The sequence below is a fragment of the Thermomyces dupontii genome (assembly GCF_041956625.1).
Source record: "Thermomyces dupontii strain NRRL 2155 unplaced genomic scaffold VTN31scaffold_1, whole genome shotgun sequence".
In the NCBI taxonomy this organism is placed as follows: Eukaryota; Fungi; Ascomycota; class Eurotiomycetes; order Eurotiales; family Trichocomaceae; genus Thermomyces; species Thermomyces dupontii.
Window position 1 is genome coordinate 2,740,212 of NW_027192307.1, and position 23,924 is coordinate 2,764,135.

General features: G+C 52.3%; 11 protein-coding genes across 11 annotated transcripts; 2 read left to right on the forward strand and 9 right to left on the reverse strand.

The window, feature by feature from the left end:
• Positions 1-415: 415 nt before the first annotated feature.
• Positions 416-1,819, forward strand: VTN31DRAFT_1035 (uncharacterized protein; the record flags this gene model as incomplete). Its single annotated transcript, XM_069401048.1, has 6 exons — positions 416-466; positions 519-539; positions 597-668; positions 738-833; positions 895-1,522; positions 1,584-1,819. 6 exons carry the CDS (start codon positions 416-418, stop codon positions 1,817-1,819), a joined length of 1,104 nt encoding a protein of 367 aa, XP_069263891.1.
• A 226-nt stretch (positions 1,820-2,045) lies between these two features.
• On the reverse strand, positions 2,046-3,225 carry VTN31DRAFT_1036 (uncharacterized protein; the record flags this gene model as incomplete). The annotated part of the gene is made up of 2 exons (XM_069401049.1): positions 2,046-2,797; positions 2,874-3,225. The coding sequence occupies 2 exons, from the start codon at positions 3,223-3,225 to the stop codon at positions 2,046-2,048; spliced, it is 1,104 nt and encodes a 367-aa protein (XP_069263892.1).
• A 415-nt stretch (positions 3,226-3,640) lies between these two features.
• On the reverse strand, positions 3,641-5,233 carry VTN31DRAFT_1037 (uncharacterized protein; the record flags this gene model as incomplete). The annotated part of the gene is made up of 1 exon (XM_069401050.1): positions 3,641-5,233. One exon carries the CDS (start codon positions 5,231-5,233, stop codon positions 3,641-3,643), a length of 1,593 nt encoding a protein of 530 aa, XP_069263893.1.
• A 766-nt stretch (positions 5,234-5,999) lies between these two features.
• VTN31DRAFT_1038 (uncharacterized protein) lies at positions 6,000-7,643 on the forward strand (the record flags this gene model as incomplete). Its single annotated transcript, XM_069401051.1, has 2 exons — positions 6,000-6,074; positions 6,123-7,643. 2 exons carry the CDS (start codon positions 6,000-6,002, stop codon positions 7,641-7,643), a joined length of 1,596 nt encoding a protein of 531 aa, XP_069263894.1.
• Positions 7,644-7,838: 195 nt separating this feature from the next.
• On the reverse strand, positions 7,839-9,045 carry VTN31DRAFT_1039 (uncharacterized protein; the record flags this gene model as incomplete). The annotated part of the gene is made up of 4 exons (XM_069401052.1): positions 7,839-7,905; positions 7,960-8,547; positions 8,665-8,945; positions 9,010-9,045. 4 exons carry the CDS (start codon positions 9,043-9,045, stop codon positions 7,839-7,841), a joined length of 972 nt encoding a protein of 323 aa, XP_069263895.1.
• A 300-nt stretch (positions 9,046-9,345) lies between these two features.
• VTN31DRAFT_1040 (40S ribosomal protein uS8) lies at positions 9,346-10,064 on the reverse strand (the record flags this gene model as incomplete). Its single annotated transcript, XM_069401054.1, has 3 exons — positions 9,346-9,535; positions 9,600-9,669; positions 9,932-10,064. The coding sequence occupies 3 exons, from the start codon at positions 10,062-10,064 to the stop codon at positions 9,346-9,348; spliced, it is 393 nt and encodes a 130-aa protein (XP_069263896.1).
• Positions 10,065-11,399: 1,335 nt separating this feature from the next.
• On the reverse strand, positions 11,400-14,474 carry VTN31DRAFT_1041 (uncharacterized protein; the record flags this gene model as incomplete). Its single annotated transcript, XM_069401055.1, has 8 exons — positions 11,400-11,695; positions 11,762-12,008; positions 12,067-12,396; positions 12,443-12,659; positions 12,714-13,333; positions 13,391-14,197; positions 14,293-14,351; positions 14,435-14,474. 8 exons carry the CDS (start codon positions 14,472-14,474, stop codon positions 11,400-11,402), a joined length of 2,616 nt encoding a protein of 871 aa, XP_069263897.1.
• An 857-nt stretch (positions 14,475-15,331) lies between these two features.
• Positions 15,332-17,987, reverse strand: VTN31DRAFT_1042 (uncharacterized protein; the record flags this gene model as incomplete). Its single annotated transcript, XM_069401056.1, has 6 exons — positions 15,332-15,645; positions 15,701-15,850; positions 15,904-16,714; positions 16,778-17,330; positions 17,384-17,720; positions 17,771-17,987. 6 exons carry the CDS (start codon positions 17,985-17,987, stop codon positions 15,332-15,334), a joined length of 2,382 nt encoding a protein of 793 aa, XP_069263898.1.
• A 523-nt stretch (positions 17,988-18,510) lies between these two features.
• On the reverse strand, positions 18,511-19,319 carry VTN31DRAFT_1043 (uncharacterized protein; the record flags this gene model as incomplete). Its single annotated transcript, XM_069401057.1, has 2 exons — positions 18,511-18,815; positions 19,262-19,319. The coding sequence occupies 2 exons, from the start codon at positions 19,317-19,319 to the stop codon at positions 18,511-18,513; spliced, it is 363 nt and encodes a 120-aa protein (XP_069263899.1).
• A 712-nt stretch (positions 19,320-20,031) lies between these two features.
• On the reverse strand, positions 20,032-21,515 carry VTN31DRAFT_1044 (uncharacterized protein; the record flags this gene model as incomplete). Its single annotated transcript, XM_069401058.1, has 3 exons — positions 20,032-21,152; positions 21,214-21,414; positions 21,470-21,515. 3 exons carry the CDS (start codon positions 21,513-21,515, stop codon positions 20,032-20,034), a joined length of 1,368 nt encoding a protein of 455 aa, XP_069263900.1.
• A 953-nt stretch (positions 21,516-22,468) lies between these two features.
• Positions 22,469-23,911, reverse strand: VTN31DRAFT_1045 (uncharacterized protein; the record flags this gene model as incomplete). The annotated part of the gene is made up of 10 exons (XM_069401059.1): positions 22,469-22,524; positions 22,587-22,598; positions 22,667-22,881; positions 22,936-22,952; positions 23,008-23,047; positions 23,102-23,210; positions 23,272-23,354; positions 23,419-23,653; positions 23,717-23,770; positions 23,833-23,911. 10 exons carry the CDS (start codon positions 23,909-23,911, stop codon positions 22,469-22,471), a joined length of 900 nt encoding a protein of 299 aa, XP_069263901.1.
• Positions 23,912-23,924: the final 13 nt, after the last annotated feature.

The following is a 23,924-nucleotide window of genomic DNA, read 5'->3' on the forward strand; positions in this document are numbered from 1 at the left end:
TACTCTGCATGTCAGCACCTAATCTGTATGGACCTTGTCGTGGACTTTTCGAGTATCATACTAGGGTCATATTTGGGCTGGATCGGCGTCGAAGGGAGATATAATGTTGGCTATTCTTGGTTATGATTTCCCCCTCTTTTTACTGTACCCCGTATCCTTAGTTCTTCTGCCTTCATGTAGCATAATTACTGTACATGCAATGACAAAAATTTAGTAGTGTTCCTCAAATCTACTCAGGTGTTTTCGTGTTCAGCTTTGGCCCTCCGGCATCGGAGATGCGGGAATATCGGAAGTCCTTGATCACAATGTGCCGCGGAGAGCTCTAGTCTCCAACACTATATCACTTTTATTGTTTTTTCCTCTCTTTCAATCTTCGACACACATTTCCTAGTTGAACTGATTTCCCTTCGTCACCATGCCTAAGTACAACATCGTGGTCTTTGCGGGGGACTGCTGCGGTCCAGAGGTGTGTTATTGCTAGTCGTTCTTCAGGATAGCTTCTGATCCTTTGATGACAGGTTACGGCCGAAGCTCTCAAGGTAGGTCTCAAGAGCATACGGTTTGTATGGCATGAACATTGATCCCTTGTTTGTCAGGTCCTCCGCGTTATTGAGAAGCACCGCGGCAATGAGATTAGCTTCAACTTTCAAGAACATCTGCTTGGAGGGGTAAGCGGGGTGGCCCGTGGACTTTCGACAACTTCAAGTTGTTACTGAGCACATCGCAATGCAAGACAGGCCTCAATAGATGCCACAGGCGTGCCACTGACCGATGAAGCTCTTGCCGCCGCGAAAGCTGCAGATGCTGTGATTCTCGGTGCCATCGGCGGGCCGGTATGTGCTTATGAGACCTTATGAAACACGACCCATGGCTAATTCATCAATGCTCGAATAGAAATGGGGCACCGGTTCCGTGCGCCCCGAGCAGGGCTTGCTGAAGCTGCGTAAGGAAATGGGCACCTTTGGAAACCTTCGACCGTGCTACTTCGCCGCGCCGTCGCTGGTCGACATCTCACCGCTGAAGGCGAAAGTGTGTCGAGACGTTAACTTCAACATCATCCGCGAACTCACGGGCGGGATCTATTTTGGCGAGCGCAAGGAGGACATAGGCGACGGCAACGCGCTGGACACCGAACCTTACTCGCGCGCGGAGATAGAGCGGATCACCCGTCTCGCCGCGCATCTTGCCCTGCAGCATGACCCGCCGCTGCCCATCTGGTCGCTCGACAAGGCCAATGTCCTGGCCACGAGCCGGCTGTGGCGCAAGGTCGTCACCGAGGTCATCTCGAACGAGTTCCCTCAGCTGCAGCTCAACCACCAGCTGATCGACTCCGCGGCGATGATCATGGTCAAGGATCCCCGCAAGCTGAACGGCATCATCGTCACCAGCAACTTATTCGGTGACATCATCTCCGACGAAGCGAGTGTGATTCCCGGCTCGTTGGGTTTGCTGCCCAGCGCGAGTCTGACGGGGATCCCCGACGGCAAGAGCAAGGTCAACGGTATCTATGAGCCGATTCACGGTACGTTCTCTACCTAGGCTATAGGGAAAGTTAGAAACCACTAACACGACTACTTGACTAGGTTCCGCCCCTGACATCGCTGGCAAGGGCATCGTCAACCCAGTTGCTGCGATCCTCTCTGTCTCCATGCTCCTGCAGTACTCCCTTTCTCGGCTGGATTTGGCTCGTCTTGTCGAAACAGCCGTGCGCAACGTTATTGAAGCCGGTATTCGTACCGCTGATATCGGCGGTTCGTCGTCAACGAGTCAAGTTGGAGACGCCGTTGCGGCGGAATTGGAGAAGTTGCTGACGCAGTAACTTTGTCCGTTGGGCATGGGGATTTTTGATGCCCCGGTAAACACTGTATGTCCCAGATGATAATCGGACTTTGTAAAGAAAAAAAAGTGATCACGAATATTGAAATTACGATGGTCCATGCAGACCAATGCCTCTGTGTAAACAAGACCATTGGGTATCACTGCTCTCTATACCGAACGCCAGCGACTCCCACCTGAAACTAGAGAAATCCTGCAAAAAAAAATGACTATCGGATAACCGGTTCCCCCATCCAATCTGGCTCCTTCAGAGTGTGTATCCGGTCATCCTCTCCATCTTGTTCTTTTTTCTCACGACTACCCTGAAGAGATTTGCGCATGCTCTGTCGTCGACTCCGAGACGCCGTGTGCACGCGCCGCCGGTCATCGTCGTGAGCGAAAACCTGAAAGCCACGCACATGGGTATCCTTGCCGTTTTGGTGATTCTCACAAATGCGCATCTGAAGAACCATTGCTTTCAGCGTGCTGCCTTCATAGGGGTTGTCCGGGTCATCACTATCGTCATCGGTGATATCCTCTTCGCTCTCGTTGATTCCGAGATCCGACGATGAATCAAGGACGTACGACCGTCGACGTCCACCCTTTCTTTTCCTCCGTCGATTACTTCGTCCCCCGACCCCGTCCAATGGTATGTCCACCCAACCACAGGGCGCCTCGCCCTCCCATGTTTGGAACTCGACAAGGTCGTTTCCCCCCATGCCAGCAAGGAACACCATCTTGGTAGGAGTGTAGCTCTCATCGAGCTCAAAGTCAAGGTACACTCGCAACTTGACTATTGCGACTCTTTTGAAGAAATGCAGCGTCAACGTGTGCGGTTGGGGACCGTCCGACTGCCAGTACTGCGTGGGCGAAGGGTGTCGCAGGGCCGCAACGCCGCAGCCAGGTTTGTAGGTAGACACCGTCCAGGATGCTAGCGAAGAGATTTCGCGGAGATCAGGAGGGAGCGGTGAGGGGGACCGATCTGGCAAAAACATGCATTGTTAGAAATCGACTACTTTCAGGAAGGCAATGTTATCCTCTTCTTCTGTAGTACCGACTTCGGTCAATCATTTCCGCATCTTCTTCCTCCTCGTCATGCTCCTGCTCCTCTCCGCCTTCCTCGCCCCCTTCAACAGGCTCGTCCTCTAGCTCCAATTCATCGAGATCGCCACCACCTTCAGCGGGATCCATGGCATCCGCAGGAAGGTCCATTTGCTGTTGCCATGCTGGCCCAGTGCCGCCTTCCAGGGTATCAGCGCCAGGACCAGGTCGACTCGCATCCCGACGAGCTTGAGGCCCCGTTGGCGTTTCGAATATCGGAGCTGTCGCGCGGGGAGACGGGTCCTGAACTGAAGTTGTTGTCGGCGTTGAGGGGTCCGCAGGGGTTCTGCGTAGCATGTGTCGACGCATCGTTGTTATGCATGGCCTTTGGCGATTGCTGCCAAACTGAAAGAACAAGGGGAAGATTCAATGCTGAAGCATTGTTGGTCGTTCTCAACTGACCTTCAACACTGCGTGTGAATTTCACTTCCACTGTGATTCCTAGCCTGATTTCTCAGGCCATACCTACCTAATCCATCCCTCGGGGAGATTTCTTGGCGCGTCAAGTGCCCTATCAAGCTGTATAGTTGTCTGCCTCAGGCCGCAAAATAACAGCTCCAACGGACCAACTTCGCTCATCTCATCTACCTCCAGTGCTATGGCACCTAGAGGTACCTCGGTACCTGACCTTCTATTGATTATTATTATTAAAGTCTGAATATCATGCAGTATATACAGTGTATCACGAAGTCTATAAGTGATGAGAACACGAGTAGGCTCGTCATTACAATTCCACACGGCCCAGTTTCTGGCCAACCTTCACTTTCTGTCCATTCTCAATGGCCCAGCGCCAGCCGCCTTTCCGTTCACCGCTGCTCCATCCCTGATCGAAGCTCCGTCGGGTTCCCATGGGAGCTTCGAAGACGAGGACAATAGTACTGCCGAGCTGAAAGCCGCCCATTTCCTCGCCTCGTTGCAGCGCGTGGCCTCGCAGAGTCTTGCTGGCGTTGTAGTAGGTGGCCTCGATGAATCCAGAGTACGGCTCTCCACGTTTCGCGGCTTCCGCTGCAGCGCGATCCGCTGCCGTGTCGGTGGTCAAACTGTTTGTTCGGAGTTCCGCGTCGAAGTTGAGCTTGATGGATCCGACATTGGTCGCACCAACGGGAATGTAGCTAAAGAACCCCCACCGCCAGCGGCCGAGGAGCACAACACGCTCATTAAGGACGAAGAGATTGGGCAGTGTGCGCTGTAGATACGGGGAGACAGAGTACAACTCGCCAGCAAAGTGCCGCCGGCTTTCGACCACCCAGGAAACTGGGGAATGGAAACGGTGGTAATCGCCAGGTGCCAGGTAGATCACGACGTAATACAAAGCATGGTGTGTTGTTTTGGGCGCGTACCATGGCCGCCCTTCGCCCAATGCGAGATCCTCCTTGACTTTGGCCTCCGAGTTCTCCGTCGAATGTGTCGAGGCATCCATGGCCCCTTGCTTTTGGGGGTTTTTCTGCGACCCGGACAATAGGTGAGGCAACGTGTAGGAGATGCCATTGACCCTGGCAAACTCCTCGTCCATGGCCATGTTACTGCTGTCGGTACCATCCCCACTCGTTTCCAATCCATGGCTCTCAAGTGCCTCCCGCGATGGGCTGGCTTCTCCCAACAGGGCTTCTAAGCTATAAGTCATCCCCTTCACCTGCTCCACCTCGCCCCGCTCGATCATGCCGAATTGAAGGATACGTCCGTCGGACGGCGATACCACGGCGCACGGATCGGGGTCGATGGGTCGAACACCGGGCTTCAGCGTGCGGTAGAAGAAAGATGCGAGATTCGGGTAATTTCGCAGATCGGGTTCTCCAACTTCGTCGAGGTTCACTCCAAATATCCACGAGTAGAGTTTGAATCCGGGAATCCGCAGCCATACTGGAAGATCAAGTTCGTTGAATCGGCCCCAGAGTCTGGACATCGCTTTCAACGGTAGCGTCGACATCACTTGAACCTGCCATGGTCCCGACGGACGTACTCTCCGGCGACGGGGAATGTCTTCATGGCTGTCTTCCAGTTCGGCCTTCAATTTCTCTCTTCGACGTACGCGGTAGAACTGTAGAACACCAAGGGAGGCGATACCCAATCCCACCGGGATTGGGTGCCAGGTAACCTTGGTGTTTCTCCATGCCATCCTCAGCCGCGTACTGAATGGCTCTTCATGGCCATTCCTGGTGTGATCTCTGTGTATTCGAGACTGAGAAAAATGCCGAGTATTTTGGGGGATCCTAGCGCAACAGAACCGTCTTGGACAAGAGCAAATTTGCGCATTCCCAGCAACGATGGGAATTCTTTGGCGAAAGACCGCACCCTGGGTCCTCATACATGATGCCATTTTCTCGCATCGACTGGGATCATCACAGAACTCGATTTCACGATCCAACTATTCGCAGGTCCCGCAACTTACCGCGATGACGTTGCCTTCATCAACTGTCAACTGTCTTATACATTCTGCAGCTGAGTTTTATTTACCTATTTAAGCTTAGCGCCCACTACGTACCGTAACGGCACCGCTCTCACCGCCCGCCAGAATCGACGACATCGATGGTACGGCCAGCTTGCCCAACTTCCAGATGTGAGTGAGGAGAATCGTATTTTTATTTTGCGGTAGTTAAACGAACTGAATGCGGCTGTTCGGAGTAGGGTTGCAGTCTGGTGGTGGCTGTTGACTTTGCCTTACAAAGAAGAGGTTTGATTCGAGTCTATCCACTCATGGTGCACTGAAACCTGTCGCACGTGGGAGCGACAGCTTGCACCAAGCCGTGAGTTCCCTGTCTCTTTACTGGAATTCACCCGGATGGCTCATCTCTGACATCAAGTGCAATCCATCGCAGTTATTGCTTCTACGGACCGTTAGACCTGAAGAGGGCTCTGCCCACGAGAAGTACTCCTACGCTAGCAACATGAGTTCAAGCGCGACTGGAGCCGGAAATGACGGACAAGTGCCTGAGACTCAAAGCTCAACAGTCTCCCTCCGTATTCTCTCACCAGACTTTGATGTAAACTATCAGCTGATACTGAGCCTCCCGGCAACTTTCACCATCGGCAATGTCAAGGATCATCTTACAACCGTCGTTCATTCCCGTCCATCAAGAGATCAAATGCGATTGATTTATCGTGGGCGCCCTCTTAACGATGATAACGCTAGATTAGAGAGCTTGCTGGAGCCTTCTAACGTATGTAAGCTCAGAAATATCCAGGGTTCGATTCACTAACTTGCCCAGGGCTCGCCACATACCCTACATCTTGTCCTTCCACCATCCCAATCTTCTGGCATGACTGACGCAAGGACTGTATCCGACAGCCCGAATCTTGATCGATATACTGTGAATTATAACGCCCTCCGAACCCGGGCTGCCCAACAGCAGACTCTGAGCGGTTTCCACCCATCGACGGCTGGGTATGCTTCGAGAAATGAAGGTGTGCGGGAAATGCACGGGGACTCGAGCAGAAGGGAATCTGAGATGGCTGCTGTCAACGAGAGTCTATCTTCTGGAATATCGACTGCGAGTAACGTTGCTCCCGGCAATCATACGACTCGGGTACCACGTTTTCCCACCGGCACGACCTCGACTTCGGCTGGTGCGGCAGCGCCAGAGATCTTGAACAGGTCCTCGAATACTAGTGCAACCCCGTTTCCTCCGGGTGGATTGAGCACCGATATTGAAAATTCACCGGCATACCGGTTTGGGAAAGAGATCCTCCGGTTTGATGTCATGCTTTCCCAGGACCGTATTCCACCGCTTGATGACATCGTTGCGGTGCGGAATCAGCTTTACGAGTTTCTTGATGCGCAGTATGGGAAACCGCCATCGAGAAGAGCCGAGGCAGAATTTTTCCTTTCGCGATTAAACCAAATTTACTCTCGTGCTTCTCGTCTTCCCCAGGTGCAACCGCCATCGGCCCAGAGTGCAATGAGTGTCCCTAGCTCAGCACTGGCTGAACGTAACTACTACCTCCTCACCTCGCCGACTGGCGAACAGGCTCTTGTGGCGCCGCCCAGTCCGACATTATACCGCCGTTTTCCTTTTAACCACGCGCCCACGACTACGATTTCCGAGACGGGTAGGGCTCAGGCGGCTGCGAGAATGCCTCCACAGCCGATGGAGAATTTTGTCCGGCAGGCCGTTCTGAACCAAGCAGCACGGAACAATGGCGCAGGCACCATCATTCGTTTCGCGAGAAGGCTCTGGCTGTTCATCCGACTGTATTTTTTCTGTTACATGTTCAGCGACCCGGGGACGTGGTCGAGGGTTTTCCTTATCTGTCTGTCAGTGGTCATTGCTTTTTTGTCAGAGACGGACCTCCCCCGTCGCATCCACCAAGCGGTCATGGGGCCGGTTCACCGACAACTCGAAGGTTTCATCAACGGCGGTCAGATCGGTGGGCAGCGAGAAGGTGGAGCTCGTGATGGTAGAGAGGCTGCAACTGCGGCTGGTCCTCGCGGCGGCCCATTTGGAGGAGACAATCAGAGCACACTCCGTCGCGTCGAACGACTGCTTGCACTGTTCTTTGCCAGTCTTGTGCCCGGTATTGGCGAGAGACAAGTCCGGGCGCACAACGCAGCCGCTGCCGCGGCGGAAGCTGCCCGGAATGCCGAGCGAGCGCAGCGAGAAACTGAAACTAGGAATGATCGTGCTCTGGATCATGCAAATGCCGATCCTCGAAACGACAGTCAAAACGTCAACCCCGGCAACAGTCAGGAAGCGCGTCCAGACGCTGAAGTTGAAGGACAAGCAGGATAGACAGTTTTCCCGATTTATAGACGTCTCTGTACATGCTAGTTATTATTGACGTTCCCATCCGTCTCCTCTTGGACTAACGTCCTTCCCAGTCTTGATTGGACGACAGAGGAATCAGTAGGTAATACAGGGTGAAGAATAGCTGCATGAGTGTCTTGCATTCCGTCTATCACCAATGCAGAGAATAGGTAGTAGTTATCACAACTTGGAGTCTTGCTCCAAATCCATAGGACCTGTATCGAAAGACTCCTCACCACTGAAATGCCTACAGAGGATGAGTTACTAGGTTATTCATCAGTGGGTGGAGAAGAGATCTTACCATCCTCTTTCAGCACCGGCACTCAGGAACCCACAATCCCCGTTCTTCACGCAATCCCAACCACCACCTACCCCTTTCCCATCCATCCAATCTGGCACCGCAACAACATTATCCGGACTGACTTTCGTACCGGGGGCAAGAAGGCCCAACCGCCTATCAACACTTCCCCTCGGAGACGATAACTGCTGTTGCTGCGGCCTCCGCCGCCGAACAAACGTACTCAAACCGGCCGTGAAGACGTGAAAATCCTCCGTGTTGGGATCACTCGGCATTGCCCCTGTCAGGACGCGGCCCATAGCAATCAATGGCGCAGCGTGCGAGCAGATCAAGATCGCCTTGCTGGATTTGTCACCCGTCTCTGCCTCATACGTCGCTATCTCCACGTCGACGTCGGCAATGATCGCGGCCAACGTGGCGGCGACCCGGTGGTGAAGCTGAATGATAGACTCACCGTGGACGGAAGGCGTGACGCGCGCGACATACACGCGGCTCGGGCTCGCGGGGATGAGCGACGGGAAGTGTTTGCGGAGTGTTGCCGGGGATGCCGGCGGGGGATGTGTAAAGTAGCTAGATGCGCCGAACCATTCTCTGTTCATCGACTCAAGTATACGTCACCATGGTAGGTATAAATGTCTCGCCCCGTAACAAGAGTAGGACCGCACTACGTATAGGTACTAGGGGGTATATGTAGCAAGGAGCGCCTACCCTAGGCCATTCTCAATTCTGACGCCCTCGCCAACGTCGATACCCTTTTCCCGCAATGCCTCGAAACTCGGCTGGATAGTTTGCAGACACCGATAGAACGGGCTCGAGTACACGCGCCATGGCTTCGGTGTGACCGCGTCGCTTGTCAGATGGGCGGCAAGTTCGTGTGATTGTCGCACACCGTGGGATGTCAGTGTCGGATCGGCGGCGTTGCCCGTGGGAGTTGGAAAGACGCTGGAATATGTCCCTGTCTTGTGGTCCAGGGTCCAGTGCATGCGATGCTGAGGAGTGGTGATATCGAGGTTAGTCAGTTGGGCCGGGTCGGCGGTAAGATAGAGAACGTACCCCGTGCCGGGTCAAGTAGATTGTGTCCAACGGCATGATGCCTTCTCGAGGGGAAGGAGTAGAAGCTTGATAGACAACACTGTTTGACTGAGCAGGAGCAATGGCATATCAAGGGCCTACGGAGAAAAATACTAAGGACTCGCAGTCCCTTAAATCAAAGTTACCTCGGCTCGATGTCCGACCAGAGAATCTTTCCACACTCCCAGACAACGTTTTGCGCAATGATCATTCTTAACACGATACCAAAAAAGTATGAATCATCAACTTTTCATAACCATTTTAGGCCATGATCATTCCTCTATCACAAGTATTTCCATACGCAGCCCTGAATGGCATCTAGTAGAAGAAACCCAGGATCTTGCCAGCCACATGCTTCCGACGAGCCTCCTCATGGTCCATGATACCCGCCGAGGTGGTCAGAACGACGAAGCCAAACTGACGCGCAGGCAGAAGCTTCACGACCCACTTCTCCAGGTCACGCAGCTGGACGTTGTAGCGAGGGTTGATGACGCCGCACTTGTTGAGGCTGTGAGAGAGAGTATCAGCACGCACGTCCCTCAAGATAAGCAAACACATGTCGAAAAACGTACCGGCCGTTCAGCTGGACAACAATCTTGCCGGAGCGGTGGTCATCGATCTCCTCAAACTCGCCAATGTAGCCTGAAACAAAGATATAATGTTAGCAATGTGACGAGGACTTAAACATTGCCAGGAACGGGACGCGGTCCGGGAACGTGTAAGAATCCTCGTAAGAGATTGCTTGCGCAACCTCCGGTCTCAATCTCTCGGGCACTTAAAAGGCAAGCGTCGTGGAGCGAGCTTCGATCCGCTGCCTAGTTATATACCCGATGATAATCTCACACGTTTCTTCCCGGACCCCGCCCATGACACTAAAGGAGAGGATATGTGTGTCGTAACGCACCATGCTTCTGCATGACCCGGAGGAACCGGACGATGACCTTGGAGGAAGGCCGGATCAGGACCTGGCGCTTGCCAGCCCGCTCGGCGTTGTTGATCGAAACAAGAGCGTCGTTAAGAACGGAGGTGCGAGTCATCTTGACGGCAGCGTTTCACGGAGATTCTCAAATCGACGATTTCCGTGGACGTGAGGTATCTGATCATCAAGGCCGCAAAGCATCATGAGAAAAAAAAATCCTTCCCGTACCCCTCCATTGGGCCGGAAAGAAATTTTTTTCCCCAACGCGGTAGACGTTAGCCAAATAGCCCTCGAGCCAGAAAGAGTGCCCTTTCCACCGCCCAGGAGAAAGGGGTCTTCAGCCCGTGTCGTGGATGAGGTGAGGTCGTGTCAACCAATCCATTCGGCGGGTGATGGCCTCCCTCGGGCTCTCGAAAACAGTTCGAGCAAGGGAAAGGAATTGCAATTTGTACATACCTCTATGGACGCTGCAATGCAACGGGGTGGTTGAGATTGAGGAGGATCACGACGGTGGTGCTGCACGTATTTTCAAGACTGGGTTGGTAGCTTTTTTTCTTGGTGTGCGCTAGGGTTTCTGCACAAGAAACCCTGAAATTCGTGCTGCCACCAATCAACGTGCGCAAAAAGCAAAGGCGGTCATTGGCCACGAAGAACTTTAAATCACGTGACTATACACCTCTTTCAAGGATTGCTTACCCTTTTTAGTAATAGGCCGTGTTATGCCTCCTTTGTCCTCTATGAGGCTGGGAAAATGAGGAAACCGAATAATATGAGCCTAGAAAGTTGGGGGTGATACTCAGCAGTTCGTACACTCACGAAGATAGCTTGGTTGAAGAGCTCATCCTCTTGCTAGATTCTACGAGTGCCGTCAATCAATCGACGAATAGCATCACAGCAGGCCAATAATGAAGCCGACATTCCATTTTCCGTACCTTTCATTCGGTCTAAAACATGCCAGGATTGGTGCAGTACTATCGTGATCCTCGCATCACAATGAGGTTACATGATATCTCGGGCATACATGACTTAAGGGGAACAAGGTGTCGTGGTTGTTGTCTAATTAAGGAGCTATGCGTAGGGGGTGATCGACAGGAAAACGGCCGCTGTGTTAAACAGGATTTAGCAACCTAGCAACGGGGATGATCATGTCCAAAATACAGAAACTCAAGCGTGCGAGGAGGGGGTGAGACGGAGCGATGGGGAAAAAAAGGAGTCGGTGGTATTGGGGGAGGCGAGGTATGGGATCGGGGATCGGGCAATTCGTGAGGATCGCTTGTCTGAGAAATCAAGCTTACCCCTCCAGGAATCAGAGTAGGACTCGGGCGGCCTCCGAACATCCGTAGTAATTCCCTTTCCTCGTTTATGAGATCTGTAGAACGCGGAGGGACAGTGGATCGGAGGAGGTTCGGACCCCAGCCCTGTAATCGAGCCAATACCATCGTTCAGCACGGTATCAGGACATGGCTGCCGCAGTGGCCATGGAGATTTGACGTTTGACTTGCTCACGTGCCCAACGTGCGGTATTGATGGTTCGTTCAGAAAGCTGACGTTCGGATCGCACTTCACGGATGAATTGAGTGATCCAGTCAGCACGGAAATACTCTGCAAATTCGCCATTGGGGAAGGCATCGGCCAAGTCGCCAATGACTCCCAAGGAGGACCGGGAGAGTCCCTCGCCGCGGTGGGGGTCCTCGTAGATCGAATGCAGGAGTTGGAAAATTGACTCCACATGGGGCCGCAGTTGGACAACTATCGAGACGTCAGAAACGCCCAGAACAAGCAACGCAGGGGTAGAATCTTGGACAATGAACTGACCTTGAGGCTTGTCCTTGTAAGCAAGTAGGATTCCACTCCAGGCATCCACAATGCCCTCACGAAGGGATTCGACATAGTTGATGGTGTCAACATCGACGTCTTCAGCCAAGGACACCTGAGAAGCCTGCTGAAGAACCTGGACAACAACGGTCAAGTAAGGGTCAAATTGAGTGCCAATGGCCTGGGCAATGTCGCCAAATGTAACAAGCACAGAAGGTTTCAATGTGTCTCGCAAGCCACTGCTGGTCTTCATTGTCCAAGTCAGCATGAGATTGCACGATTCTTGCCGCTTCGTGTTCACGTACCAAAATCTTGAGCATGTGGTTCATGAAAGCATCGCAATAAGGTTGAACTTTCTCCGACAAGGCCCGAGTAATGTCGCCCACGAGCCCAACAGCCATGGCACAAAGTCCTGGTGCCTCATGGTTCTCCAGGGCCTTATACAGGAATGGAAGGAAAGACTCCATGTACTTGAGGAAGTCTTCGTCGACAGCGTTGGCGACGCCGCCGATCGCAGCAAGTACCAGATCGGGAACGCTGGAGCTAGGAGGTAGCGACGAAAGAACTTGAAGTAGGATCTGCATGATACGGTCGGCTTCAGGTCGAATCTCGCTGCCCAGACGGTTGATGGCAGCCTGTTTCGGGTTAGCTAGTCTTCCAATGAATGAGAAGAAGACTTACCAAAAGAACGATTGCCAAACTAGACTGCATTTCCTCGAGGACCATTCGATCCTCGACGCTAACCACCTGTTGTTGCAAGGGAATTGTGTGCTCGAGACGCTGGAGGATCACGCCAGAGACGCTGGCAATCATAGGCAGGGTATCCTCCGCCGCATTGCTGATCCATTGATTCAGAACCTCATAAGCCGCGCCCTGTAACTGAACATCGGTGCCACTTCTAGCAATCTGTTAGCATGAGAGCCAAAAGCAAGAAAGAATATGAACAAATTACCTTTCCGTAATCGCGAGAAGTCTCTCAGCAGCAGCTTGGAAGTGCCTTGAGAGGGCGTTTGTCTGATGGTGTGGCGCTGAAAAGGCTTGTGCAATATTCATGAGAGCCCAGCAGCACGAGGAAGCGATCTTGGGGGTATTGTCAAGGTTCTTGAAGAGAGCAGCAATCAAGGACGGCAGCTGGCTGTCCTTATCGACGCCCTCAGCACAATACTCACAAATCCGACCCAAGGTAAACGCAGTCGAGTCCTGCACAATGACAGAGCTATCATTCATCATTCCAATCAAGACGGGCAGCGCCTGCTTCACCAAGGGCACCAACACGCCTTCTTCAGGACCCAAGACGATACCGCCGAAAGAAGCCACAGCAGCATCTCGACGATGCCAATCCTGGTCATTGATGTTGGCTTCGACAAAGGTCAAGACTGGTGGGATGATGTCGCTCTTCACAATCTGGGCGTACAGTTGAAGGGCCTGGTAAGCAGCACGGGAGACATTGTACTCGTCATCAGATGCTTCATCATCTTGTTTCGTCATGAGTTGCAGGAGAACCGGCACGACCTCACGGCAGGCTATACGGGCGAATTGGAACGACTGCTTCATCATGGCAGGATCGCCAACCTATGAGAAGGCATTCGTTAGACGAAATTCAGAGAAAATCAAGAAGGATAGTCATACCATTTCATTGTAATCCTCAATCTCCAGCTCCTCTTCGCATACTGTGCACCAGAACTCGATCGCGAGCTTGGCAACATCTTCTTCCTCATTCTTCATTCCCATAATGGTAAGGCCGAACAGGGCCTTCTCCATGTAAAATCGCATCATGCTATAGTAGGCACTCATAATACGGTTCAGACAACCGAATGCAGCCGCCTGTATTCGGGTATCTTGCGCTTGCGTTGCTTCGCACACAACTTGCATGATGTAATTTCTCTCACCCTCGTTGTTCATGTTAGCGCCGATAAAATCGGTGGCGTCGGCGAGGGCCTGCAGAGCAGCAAGTCGAACTTCATTATCTGGTTCATCTCGTCGGGCACCTTGGACGACGGCCGTGAGAACAGCATTGGAATGCGCTGAGAGGACGGCACGGAGATCGGCATCCCGGGACTCGCAAATAAAACCTAGGGTTGCCAGAGACGCTCGCTTCAGTGAAGCGGAACCACTGCCTACATTCTGGACTAGTGTGGCCATCAGGTCCGGCCACTCATTACGAGGCAGTTCGATGATTGCAATGGCCGTGATGAACTGTGCCGCAGACTGTCCCGCACGGCCATCTGCCGATCCCAACGTCTTCAGCGCGAGCTCCTTGGCTTGCGCTTTTGTCTGCTGAGGAACTTGCTGAATCCATCGCGTTTGGACTTCTCGCAAACGAGTAATATCTCGATATGTGAGAGAATTCTTCAAGGCGAGACCGGCGGCGATTCGCACATGGCTTGGCACCTCCTCATTGGCAAGCGCCTGGGAGAGTGTTGTAATGTAACCGGGCTATTTTCAGTCAGCGCAAAGAGAATTCGCATTCAATCGAATGTCGGTTGAGGGCATGATCGAGATGGGAACGGGGACAAAGAGGGGCGGCTCACAAAATCGATTTCGGCGGCCTGAACGAGTTGTTGTTCGGCATTCTGACGCGTATTGGTATCTATCGACCGTCAGCGACTTGCGATTAGTTTCCGAGACTTGCCCGTGCGACAGAGGCGCGCGTCGACAGAATCGGTCACTCACCAGGCGATAAGGTGCCCTCCAAGACCAAAGTGACGTTCATGTTGGCAATGCGTCAAAAACAGCCAGGGAGGATCCGATAATACAAAGGGGATGAGAATCGCTGGGAAGAAAGACGCGTCTACGCGGGGGATAAAGAGAAGAAGAAAAAGATTCAACACAAATGCGCCGGGAAAAGGAAGGCCGGTTTGTTGTTTGGTGGAAGTGGGAAAAAGGCGGCAGTCTGGTCCCTGGAGTGTTTGTGGATCTGCTATGACGAGTGTTTCCGGTGAAAAGAGCGAAATTGAAAACTGGAACGGGCAGACTGCTAGGAGAACAAAGTAGAAGACGAAGAAATCGCAAAAATGAGGAATGGCAGAAGAGGAGGGCCTTCTTCTTACTCCTGATTTTCTTTTCTTCTGCCTTTTCTTCTCGTCTGCAAGCCTGCAACCGTTCGACCACGCTTCGTCCAAGAATCGTCTGCGGGATCGGAAACACGTGATTTGGATGACTAAGGGCCAAGCTTGACCACCTGCCCAAACCGGTAGATCTAAAATGGAAAAGGGAGGGGCAATCAGAAGTATTATGTACAGCTGTACAAAGGGCTATGGCCTATCATGACCTAGGTAGATAGATATACAGTAGGTAGTGTCGATACTGACAGATACGGTTTTCCGCGGGTTTGCTTCTTTCTGTGGCGCAGGAGATCTAGCACCAACGAAGCCTCCGGTAGTACTCTGATGACCGTCAGTGCCCTGCACGACATAGTTGTATCTGCAAAATTCTGCAGCCAGGTCGAATAAAGGCCGCTTGCGGCTCCTCCAGGTGACAGCACGGTCCTATCTCCACTGCCATGTTGCCGGCGCCATCAGAGCAGTAAGTGGCTCGAGTACAGCCGTGGGATAGGATGAATCCATCAAACTATCCGTCTTCCACACGACTGTCCATGTCTAGAACCTCGTAATGGAGCGCATCCGCATACAAGACGCAGACAGCGCGTCGCGTGTTGCGCCCATTGACGCTGATGAAACCGGGCCGTGACTTGGGTCCGTGAGAAGGGAAGGCATGGAGCACGAGTTGTGCATGAGTAGTCGAGAAGTCGAGCGGCGCAGCTTCCGGAAGATCCGAAAGAGAGCTCGCAGTCACGTTCCAAGTTTGGTAGGAAGGGTAGAAAGAATCTGCATGATCACTGTCCTGGGGGGCAGAAGGAAATTGGAGAAGGGATGAATGCCCTTCTGAAAAACGGCAGTTAGTGATGGCCATCGAGGTTGAGGCACAAAGGTCACGAACCCGCATCAGTGTATAATACCATAATAGTCCCATCTTGTACAAATTGAACTTGTTTGATTTCGCCCTGCTGCAGGCTCAGGGTGGCAACTGAAGTCTCCTTAGTTGAGCTGACTCCGTTGACTGACTCCAGTGATAAGCGATAGATGCATACTAAGGAGCGAAAACTCAGTATCAACCTTGCCGATCAAAAGCGGTGAACGTACACGTATGAGGAGAATTTTTGAGTCTCGTGGCTACGTAGATTGAAGACCTGTCAGGACTGTAATTGTCGCCGGTCATCGTCATTGCGAGAACCGTCCTATCACTCTCTGGGTGGAGAACCAAGGAGCAGCGATGAAGAATGCTTCTCCTCTGGGCCAATGCAATCTGTGCAAACACCCGGTCACATTGCCGTTCCAACCGTCCGATCAAATCGGTGAGTTTGGGGAGTTCGACCGGCTGAGAGGCATCCGGATTAGCCTCATGCTGCTCATGTAGAGCCAGCATCCGACGATAGAATTCGTAAAATGATCCATCCTGCTCTCCAGAAGCCCATTTCGAGGAGGAAGGTTCCTCCGTTGAAGACATTCCGGGCGTTCCTGAGGTAGTGCCAATGAAGTCTCGCAATGCACTTCGCGTTAATGGGCCACGAATATACGCAAGAGTTGTGCCATGATCAATCAGATCACTCTTCTCGATGAGGTCTTCTAGAGTCTGCGACATGGGCTCAGCCGATTGCACGGCGATTTCATGCTGTAACCATCTGGAGAATGCTATGAACTCCTGAAGCTCACGGCCGCTGTGCAGCAAGATCTTATGAACCAAAAGATGGAGGCAATCAACAGTCTCAACTATCTCCTGGAGATGGCGTGTCTCAAGACCGAAGATTGGCCCCAGTTTCTGGAATTTCGAAATTCCTATTAGTCGACTCAAAAGCACTTGGGATCGCTCTAGTGCGGGCAGCAGGCATTCATGGCTGAGCCGGCGGATGTTTTCGTAACCTCCGGATACAGTCTTTTCCCATCGTTTTTGTCCCTACAGGTCCTTGGTCAGTTTATCCTTGAATGGACTTGGCGAGGACTTAGTCTATGTACTTACTCTGTCACCCACAATATCAGTCAGAAACTCTTTCAAGGGTGCATAGCAATGCCCCGTCACCACAAGGTGATACATCGCTGTCACGAAGTCACAATGACATTGGGTCTGAAGCTCGTCTGTAACACTTCTCATGTACCGAGCCGGTAACTCGATGATATTCTTCCATTCCAATTGGATTTGCCGCTGCACCTGGCTGATGTACCGGAGAAGATTTTGGAACTGGGTAACTTTTGAAGCTAGCAAGGAAAGATATCGCCCGGACTTGGTAATGAACCTTAGATCCACAGTGAAGAGTTTCAGCCTCGACTCGGATTCCTCCCTCGGTGACTCGGCGACTAGCAATGCATGGGTTGAGCTCATTGGTTGCGAGGCGTACAAAAGAGTCTCTGCGGAGGGAGAAACGGGTATGCTTCCGATCTCGAAGCAGTCAAAAATCCTAATGTGGATCGTGCCATCTTCGAAGCCGACGAGCAAAACGTCCACGGAGTCGCTCGAGTTTCGGTTAGAGTGGAATATCGCATCGATCGAAGCCCGACTACTGAAAACGTCATCTCTGGAACTGCGTCAGTTATATCCTTCGCGGCTTCTGGTACTGGGGGAGCTCACTCGGCCCCGGTTGCGGGCAGAGTGCTCAGCTTCGGCAGCGAGCCCTCCATATCGAGAAGAGCCAGCTCGCGAGGAAGGTCAGCTTTGAGAAGAACAACGGCCTTCTGGGGATGGGTATCTGGAGCGAGCAAATCCTCTGCAGACAATGCACCGTCACTCTCTTGAAGATGGCGGTAGGCAGCTTTGCTGTCTGTGAAATTGACGCCCCATCCCAAGCAAGTGATCTTTGCAGTACCGGCATCAGGAGGCCGGCAAGAGTAGTTATGAACCGTTCTCCCATTGTATGAACTAATCAATCGAAGTTTGTTCTGGCCGTCACCGACGGCAAGAAGATGGCCTACGGAATGCATTAGATTGAGCAAAAGTAAGGGCGCGAGTGATGTTTACCGTCTTCCTTCCAAGCGATAGACCGCAGTTCGCCATTCTCGTCAAGATACGGATCTCCAGCGAAATCGGCGTCGAGGACTCGTTGGCCATTGAAACGAAAGACATGTAAATGTTCGTCCTCGGTAGCCGTCGCGATGAGGTCCATGGTAGGACAGTACGCCAATTCTCTGCATTTTGCTGGCAGCGCCTTTTCGGCGACCGTGGATAATTGGGGCATTGCCACTTCCTTGTGTCCTTCTGCCCTTCTTTCAAAGAACGTACATGGCGAGCGAAATGGAATCTTCGAAGGCGGCTCTTTTACTGTGGAGGATCGCAGGAGTTCCGTCTGCAGCGGAGATCACCACGCCGGATAATTGCAGTACCCTCCCGATATACACTATACCAAAATAGGTAATTATATCACAATTTCAATGGATAAATGCAGCACCCTTGCGCCCCACGAACAGCGCGTTCGTCCGAGTGCAGGTCTTCGCCATCCTTTCGTAGTTCGTCAGACGTTGAGGTAATCTGCGCAGGCGCAAAGTCGGGCCGTTGCGATCAGCAATTTTTTTCAAACGCCTTGCATTGGATACTATTATGGCTGTTGATAACGTCGATAAGATTACTAAAGTGCTCCATAGAGTAGAAGTACTACCATTATCAGTTCGTACTGAGGAAGATGATAGGTAGGTGCAGTCAGACCTTGTCCTCTCAGACCAAATTGGATTCATCCCATTGCCCGGGGCCGACCCGGGACTGATCTATGGTGGACCGACGTAGGTGACGTCGATCTCAGCTGGGGATATCCTGTTGGCAGTCGCAGCACTCGTGTCATTGTAGTGAAGGTCGAGCAGGTTAGCGCCGGCAGATTCCACCCGGGCCCCGGACTCGGTTTCCGCCCACGTGTCGATGGACATGATATGACCAAAGTTGCTATGAGGGACAAATTTAAGAGGATTCCAGTAGTATGCTGTATCGTATATGTGCTGTGGCCCACACAAGACATTCGGTATCACCGCAGAGGGTGCCTGCGGGTCACGAGCGTGTTGTTGACGACTACGGCCCACTACCAATAAGACTTCGATATGCTGTCGCCCATTGTGCCGGTCAGGTGAAAGACCAGCCGTGACCGAGACGGCCAGAAGAATCTGAGCAAAGGAGCGACTTTCATAGCTGACCGATATACTAACGAATGCCAGGAGATGATAACCGTCAACAAGAATGAGCCTTCATGGACTCAGTGAGAGCGACGACTTGGCATGATCAATGCCAATTCTGGGGAATGTTGTACTTCTAACAAGTCGACTCAAGATCTCCGAACTCGGGTACAAGCACGGAGCACGAATCACGAGCGCTCGAAGTGAGAGTCCAGGCAAGTAAATCTAAATTAAGGTATCATAGCTGCTACGTATGGAGTTCGATTCATCATGCGGTTGTTAGAGATCCTGAGTTGTATTGCCAGATTCCAGGGCTTCGCAACATTACACTGTCCCTCCGAGCCACTTCACGTACTATCCCATACGTAGGGACAGGGGCCTTCCACGATGGCCAAGAGTGCTTTGTTAATCATTCACAGGAGTCCACCCCTGATTGGGGTAAAGTCACGCCTAGCGCGAACGATTGGTCATAGGGCGGGGAGCGCAACGTGAAGCAAACAGCTTTGATCCGGCCGAAAGAGAGGGATTGTTCTATGGTAGAAGAGCCACATGGCCAAGCTGCCGGGACACCAGGTCCGGGGTGTTAGGAGAAAGCAATCAATTGTTATACCTATATCTTAGCACTCGTACTCCGTACTAAGAGCACTTTCTTCCCCGCGGCAGCAGTTGGTAAGTAGTTTTCAGCACCGTAACTCTGACAACCCATTCTCCCAGATCCCCGGCCCTCACTCCCTTTCGACAATTCAGCAATCCGGACGTATAGCTTGTCAATGATGTGTTTTTACATTCTCTTCGGTCCGTATCATTGCCCAAATTTGAGATGCCCTGCTCACTTTGCTTCACGTTTAGAATCACGTGATTAGGGCTATGAGCAGTCAAGATCAAGTGCATCTGAGGTCTGGGCCCATTTTCCTTTATTTTCAACGTATATGTTCATGATTACTCTTCTAGGTGTCTTCGGGTACGGTTTTGACTCTTCATCTCACCAGAAAGCCGTCCGAATTGCGTTATCCCGGACGTTCAGTTGTAAATAGTACCATCCATTGGGCTCCACCAAAACGCTATTATTGACTTATTTGCAGAAGCCCATTTACATTGATACACAATCGTTACAGAAGAGTCATATCAAATGCGTGGCCGGGACCCATTTGCTTGCGTCGACGAGAGTTTGGCGAACAACTCATCGAATGACTCCTTCGCTTCAATGGTGCAATCATGACTGTAAACCATTCTTTGGACATCGGCATCAGCCCATTTATCTGGAACGGATTTGCCTTTTCCCTGCATAAACGCGGCAAACTGTTTGTCTCGCTCCTGCTGAGCTTCGCCTTCGCTGAACAGGGTTTTGCCAGATATCGCGGCCAGCTCGACGAGGGTTTCGGCACGCTCCTTGCGAAGTTCCTGATAGACACGGAGCGCGGTGTTGATGGATTGGGGTGACGCGTCGGGGAGACGCGAGAGCACCACCGCAATGACGGCAGCATCCTCGATGGCCTGCGCAGCACCTTGCGCCAGATGGGGCAGGGTCGGGTGGCATGCGTCGCCAACCAGGGCAACTGATCCGTGCACCCAGGTCGGTAGCGGCGAGTGCACCCGGAGTTTCCACTCGACGACTTCCCCATCGGGTACCAGGTTGAGTATCCGCTGGATCTTGGGGCAAAAGTCTTCATACACACGCAACATCTCCTTCTTCGATCCCGTGGTCGTGTAGGTAGCCGACGGTGCGGCGGCAAAGTTCACATCAGGTTGCGTGGTGGCAATGTTGTAGATGGTCTTATTGGAGACGGGGTACGCGATGATCTGTCTCTTGGGGCCGATCCACCGCACCACCTGGTCGTTGTTGATCAATTCGAGGAGCTCTGGGTCATGCTTCAGTTGGTCACGATGCAGCATGATGCGGTAGGCAGCCTGGTTGGTGTCAACCACTTGGGCGTCGACCTTGAGTAGATTCAACATTTCAACCCGGACAGTGCTCTTGATACCGTCAGCGCCCAAGAGTACGTCCGATTCGAACTGATACGGGGGTTCGCCATTACGAGGCGACGCAATGATAGTGGGTTTCGGACCAAATGAGCTGACGCTCGTGACTGCGGTGTTAAGGTGGAACTTGATCGCCGGCTCCTTCTTGCACCCTGCGTACAACGAGTTGGCCAGCGAAGCACGATGACCAACCACATGCGGGTATCCGTACGTCTCTCGAATATAATCAAACTTGACATTGGCCAATTCCTCGTCCGTAGCTCCTCCTGTCCGACAGTCAGCGCGCACAGCAACATGAGCATCATATACCAGGTCATCGCCACGCACTTCTAATGCTAATGTCCTTGACTTTGGTAGCCTCTGCAATGATCGGCTCCCACACGCCTAGACGATCGAGAATTCGAGCCATGTTGGGCGCCATTTGGATGCCTGCGCCAACGAATCCCATGTCTGGAGCATGTTCAAACACATGGATGTTGGTGAAGCCCTCTTTTGCCAGTGCCAGGGCGCAGGCAAGGCCTCCCATGCCTGTGATCGATGTTCAGCAGCTTATCGCATTACAAGCTCAGTCGTTGCATCTTACCCGCGCCGACTATGCATATTTTCAGGTCCTTCGGCGTTTTGGTCATTTTCACTCAGTCTCTGAGCACATTGGTTTACTTCTATGGAGCAAAGCTGGGCACAGGGAACACAAGAGATACTTCAGAAACTACTATATATATTCGGACGGATATAATAAAGTGTTGACAGCTGAAGAGCAAAAGGTCTTCCCCATCAGGCCATCCCCACAAAATCCCACATCCCGTCGGGCGTGGAGGTGTCGGTACTGCGATTCGGTACTTCTCTACTGCAGGCCCCGGAAATATACGGAATTAAAGGGAAAGGATCCGGAAAATCAGTGCCAGATACTTCATGCATAATGAACAGGCTTATCGAATACCGCACATATGGATCTCCAAAAGTACGACACAAAGGGAGAAGGCTTACCTAACCTTCCGAGGCTCTGATCAAAGAACCTTCGAACTGGCCCGAGCGCCCCGGCATGGCCCCGCACTCCCCGGATAATTCGGAAAAAAGATTGTTCCGGCCTACCTCAAAATTACTGTCAGTTAACCTACCACCGGTAACGAGAAGTTACAGGGACTGCCGACTTCCGATACAAGGCATCCGGGATGCCTGCAAATCAGGCCACTTGAAAAAGTCCATGGACGCCCCTGTCAGTTAAATATGAACTGAATCCACACATGCTCCAAATCCTGGTCGCCATTCTGCTCGTACATACTACATACGGTGTACTCCGTACCTGTGGGAAAATACTCGGCCCGAAGCATGCCTAGGCGTACAACGGTAACAATGACTACGCCGATGCCGATGGGTAAATCGATCCATTTGATTCCTCCCTGCTGTACAGTGTAGCAAATTTTCCTCTCAAAATCTCACTTTGGCAATGCAAATAGCCCTTTGGAGTCCATTCAAGTCCATTCGCACAGGTTGAAACTGCAAACACAGAACCGTAACATTCAAACCATACTGAACGCCAAAACACAAAACACAGGCATAACAAGAACAGATAGATGACACATCACTGCGTTCTTTGGTAGATACCAGCAACGATACAGTGGTCGCGTTCGAAGGGCTCTGCAAGAATGCTGTTAGTCGACGGATATGCGATTCCAGCAACAGGTCTCTTAGAAGCTTACCCAGTGTGAGTTCTGTGGGAGACAGAAGTCAGCAAATGTCATGTCAGTCTGCGCGTGGAAAGGATGTCCCGTCTACTTACGCTCTTTGGGCTTGATCTTCTCGGCTCGCATCCGCTCGACTTCGTGAGCGAACACAACCTCAGGCTTGGCCGTGCTGTCAATGCAGCTTGCCTTGATACTGATCAGGACTCCGCCGCCATTCTTGAGGAAGGTATGGGCATTAAGGCCCACGATACGAGCCTGATCGGGCTGGGCAACGTCGGCAAAGATGACATCGACCATGGGGACGAGGAGCCTGTTTTTGTCAGCAAGTACGAGGAGCCAAGCAAATGAAAAAAAAGAAACATACCGGTATTTCAACGGATGCTGGGAGACAAAAGTTAGTCATAATTCCATAGCTACTTGAACAAATCCGACTTACTCGGGCATCTTCGACAATGGGAATGACATTTGTCCGTTTCCTGAAGCGCCATCAGCTCAATCCCGACTGAACATATTTTCACGGTGTCACTCACGTGGCCATCCCAATCAGATCACGGCCAGATCGGTGGGAGAACTCGACAGCATACACCGTGCCAGTTGGGCCGACCAGGTCCGCAACGTGAGACACACTGGTTCCCGAGGCTAACGCGAGGATCAGCATGATATTGTACTCGCAAAACAACGCTCATCAAAGGGAACGCACCAGCACCAAGGTAAAGAACTTTCGAACCGGGTTTCATGTAAATCTGATCGAGACCGCCGAGAACACCGGCCGCAAGCTTGCTCCTGCAAGTAGAAAGTAGACGATTCAGCATCGACTCAATGCGGGCCACAATAGGGACGGACTAACCGGAAAGGATTCCACACACGATACTCGGTTTTCACAGGCGGCTGGTTTTCTCCAGCAGGGCTCTCGACAGAGATGCGCTTCTCGCCGTAGACCGACTCACCAGGAGTCAGGTTCTTGGTGACCAGCAAGTCCTCCTTGGCTCCGCGAGCAACGAAGATACCGGGGTGACGATGAGGCTCGATGATAACCTTCTGTCCACCCTTGGCGCCCTTCTTCGCCTTACCACCGCGCCCTGCTGCGACAAAGCATGTTAATGACCTTTGTTATCCCTCCACTTCCACCTCGAGCCAAGACACACCTTTGCCTCCCCTACCGCGAGGAGCGCCCCCCCGTCCTCGCGCAGCGGCACCACCTTGAGAATCAGACGTATCAGTATCATTCTCCAGCTTTCGGGCAGATTGTGTATCTGCATACCACGTCCACCGCCACGCCCACGATTGGGACCACCTCCTCGACCCCGTGGCGGACCTCCTCTTCCACGCGGCGGCGCCATTGTTACAATCAAA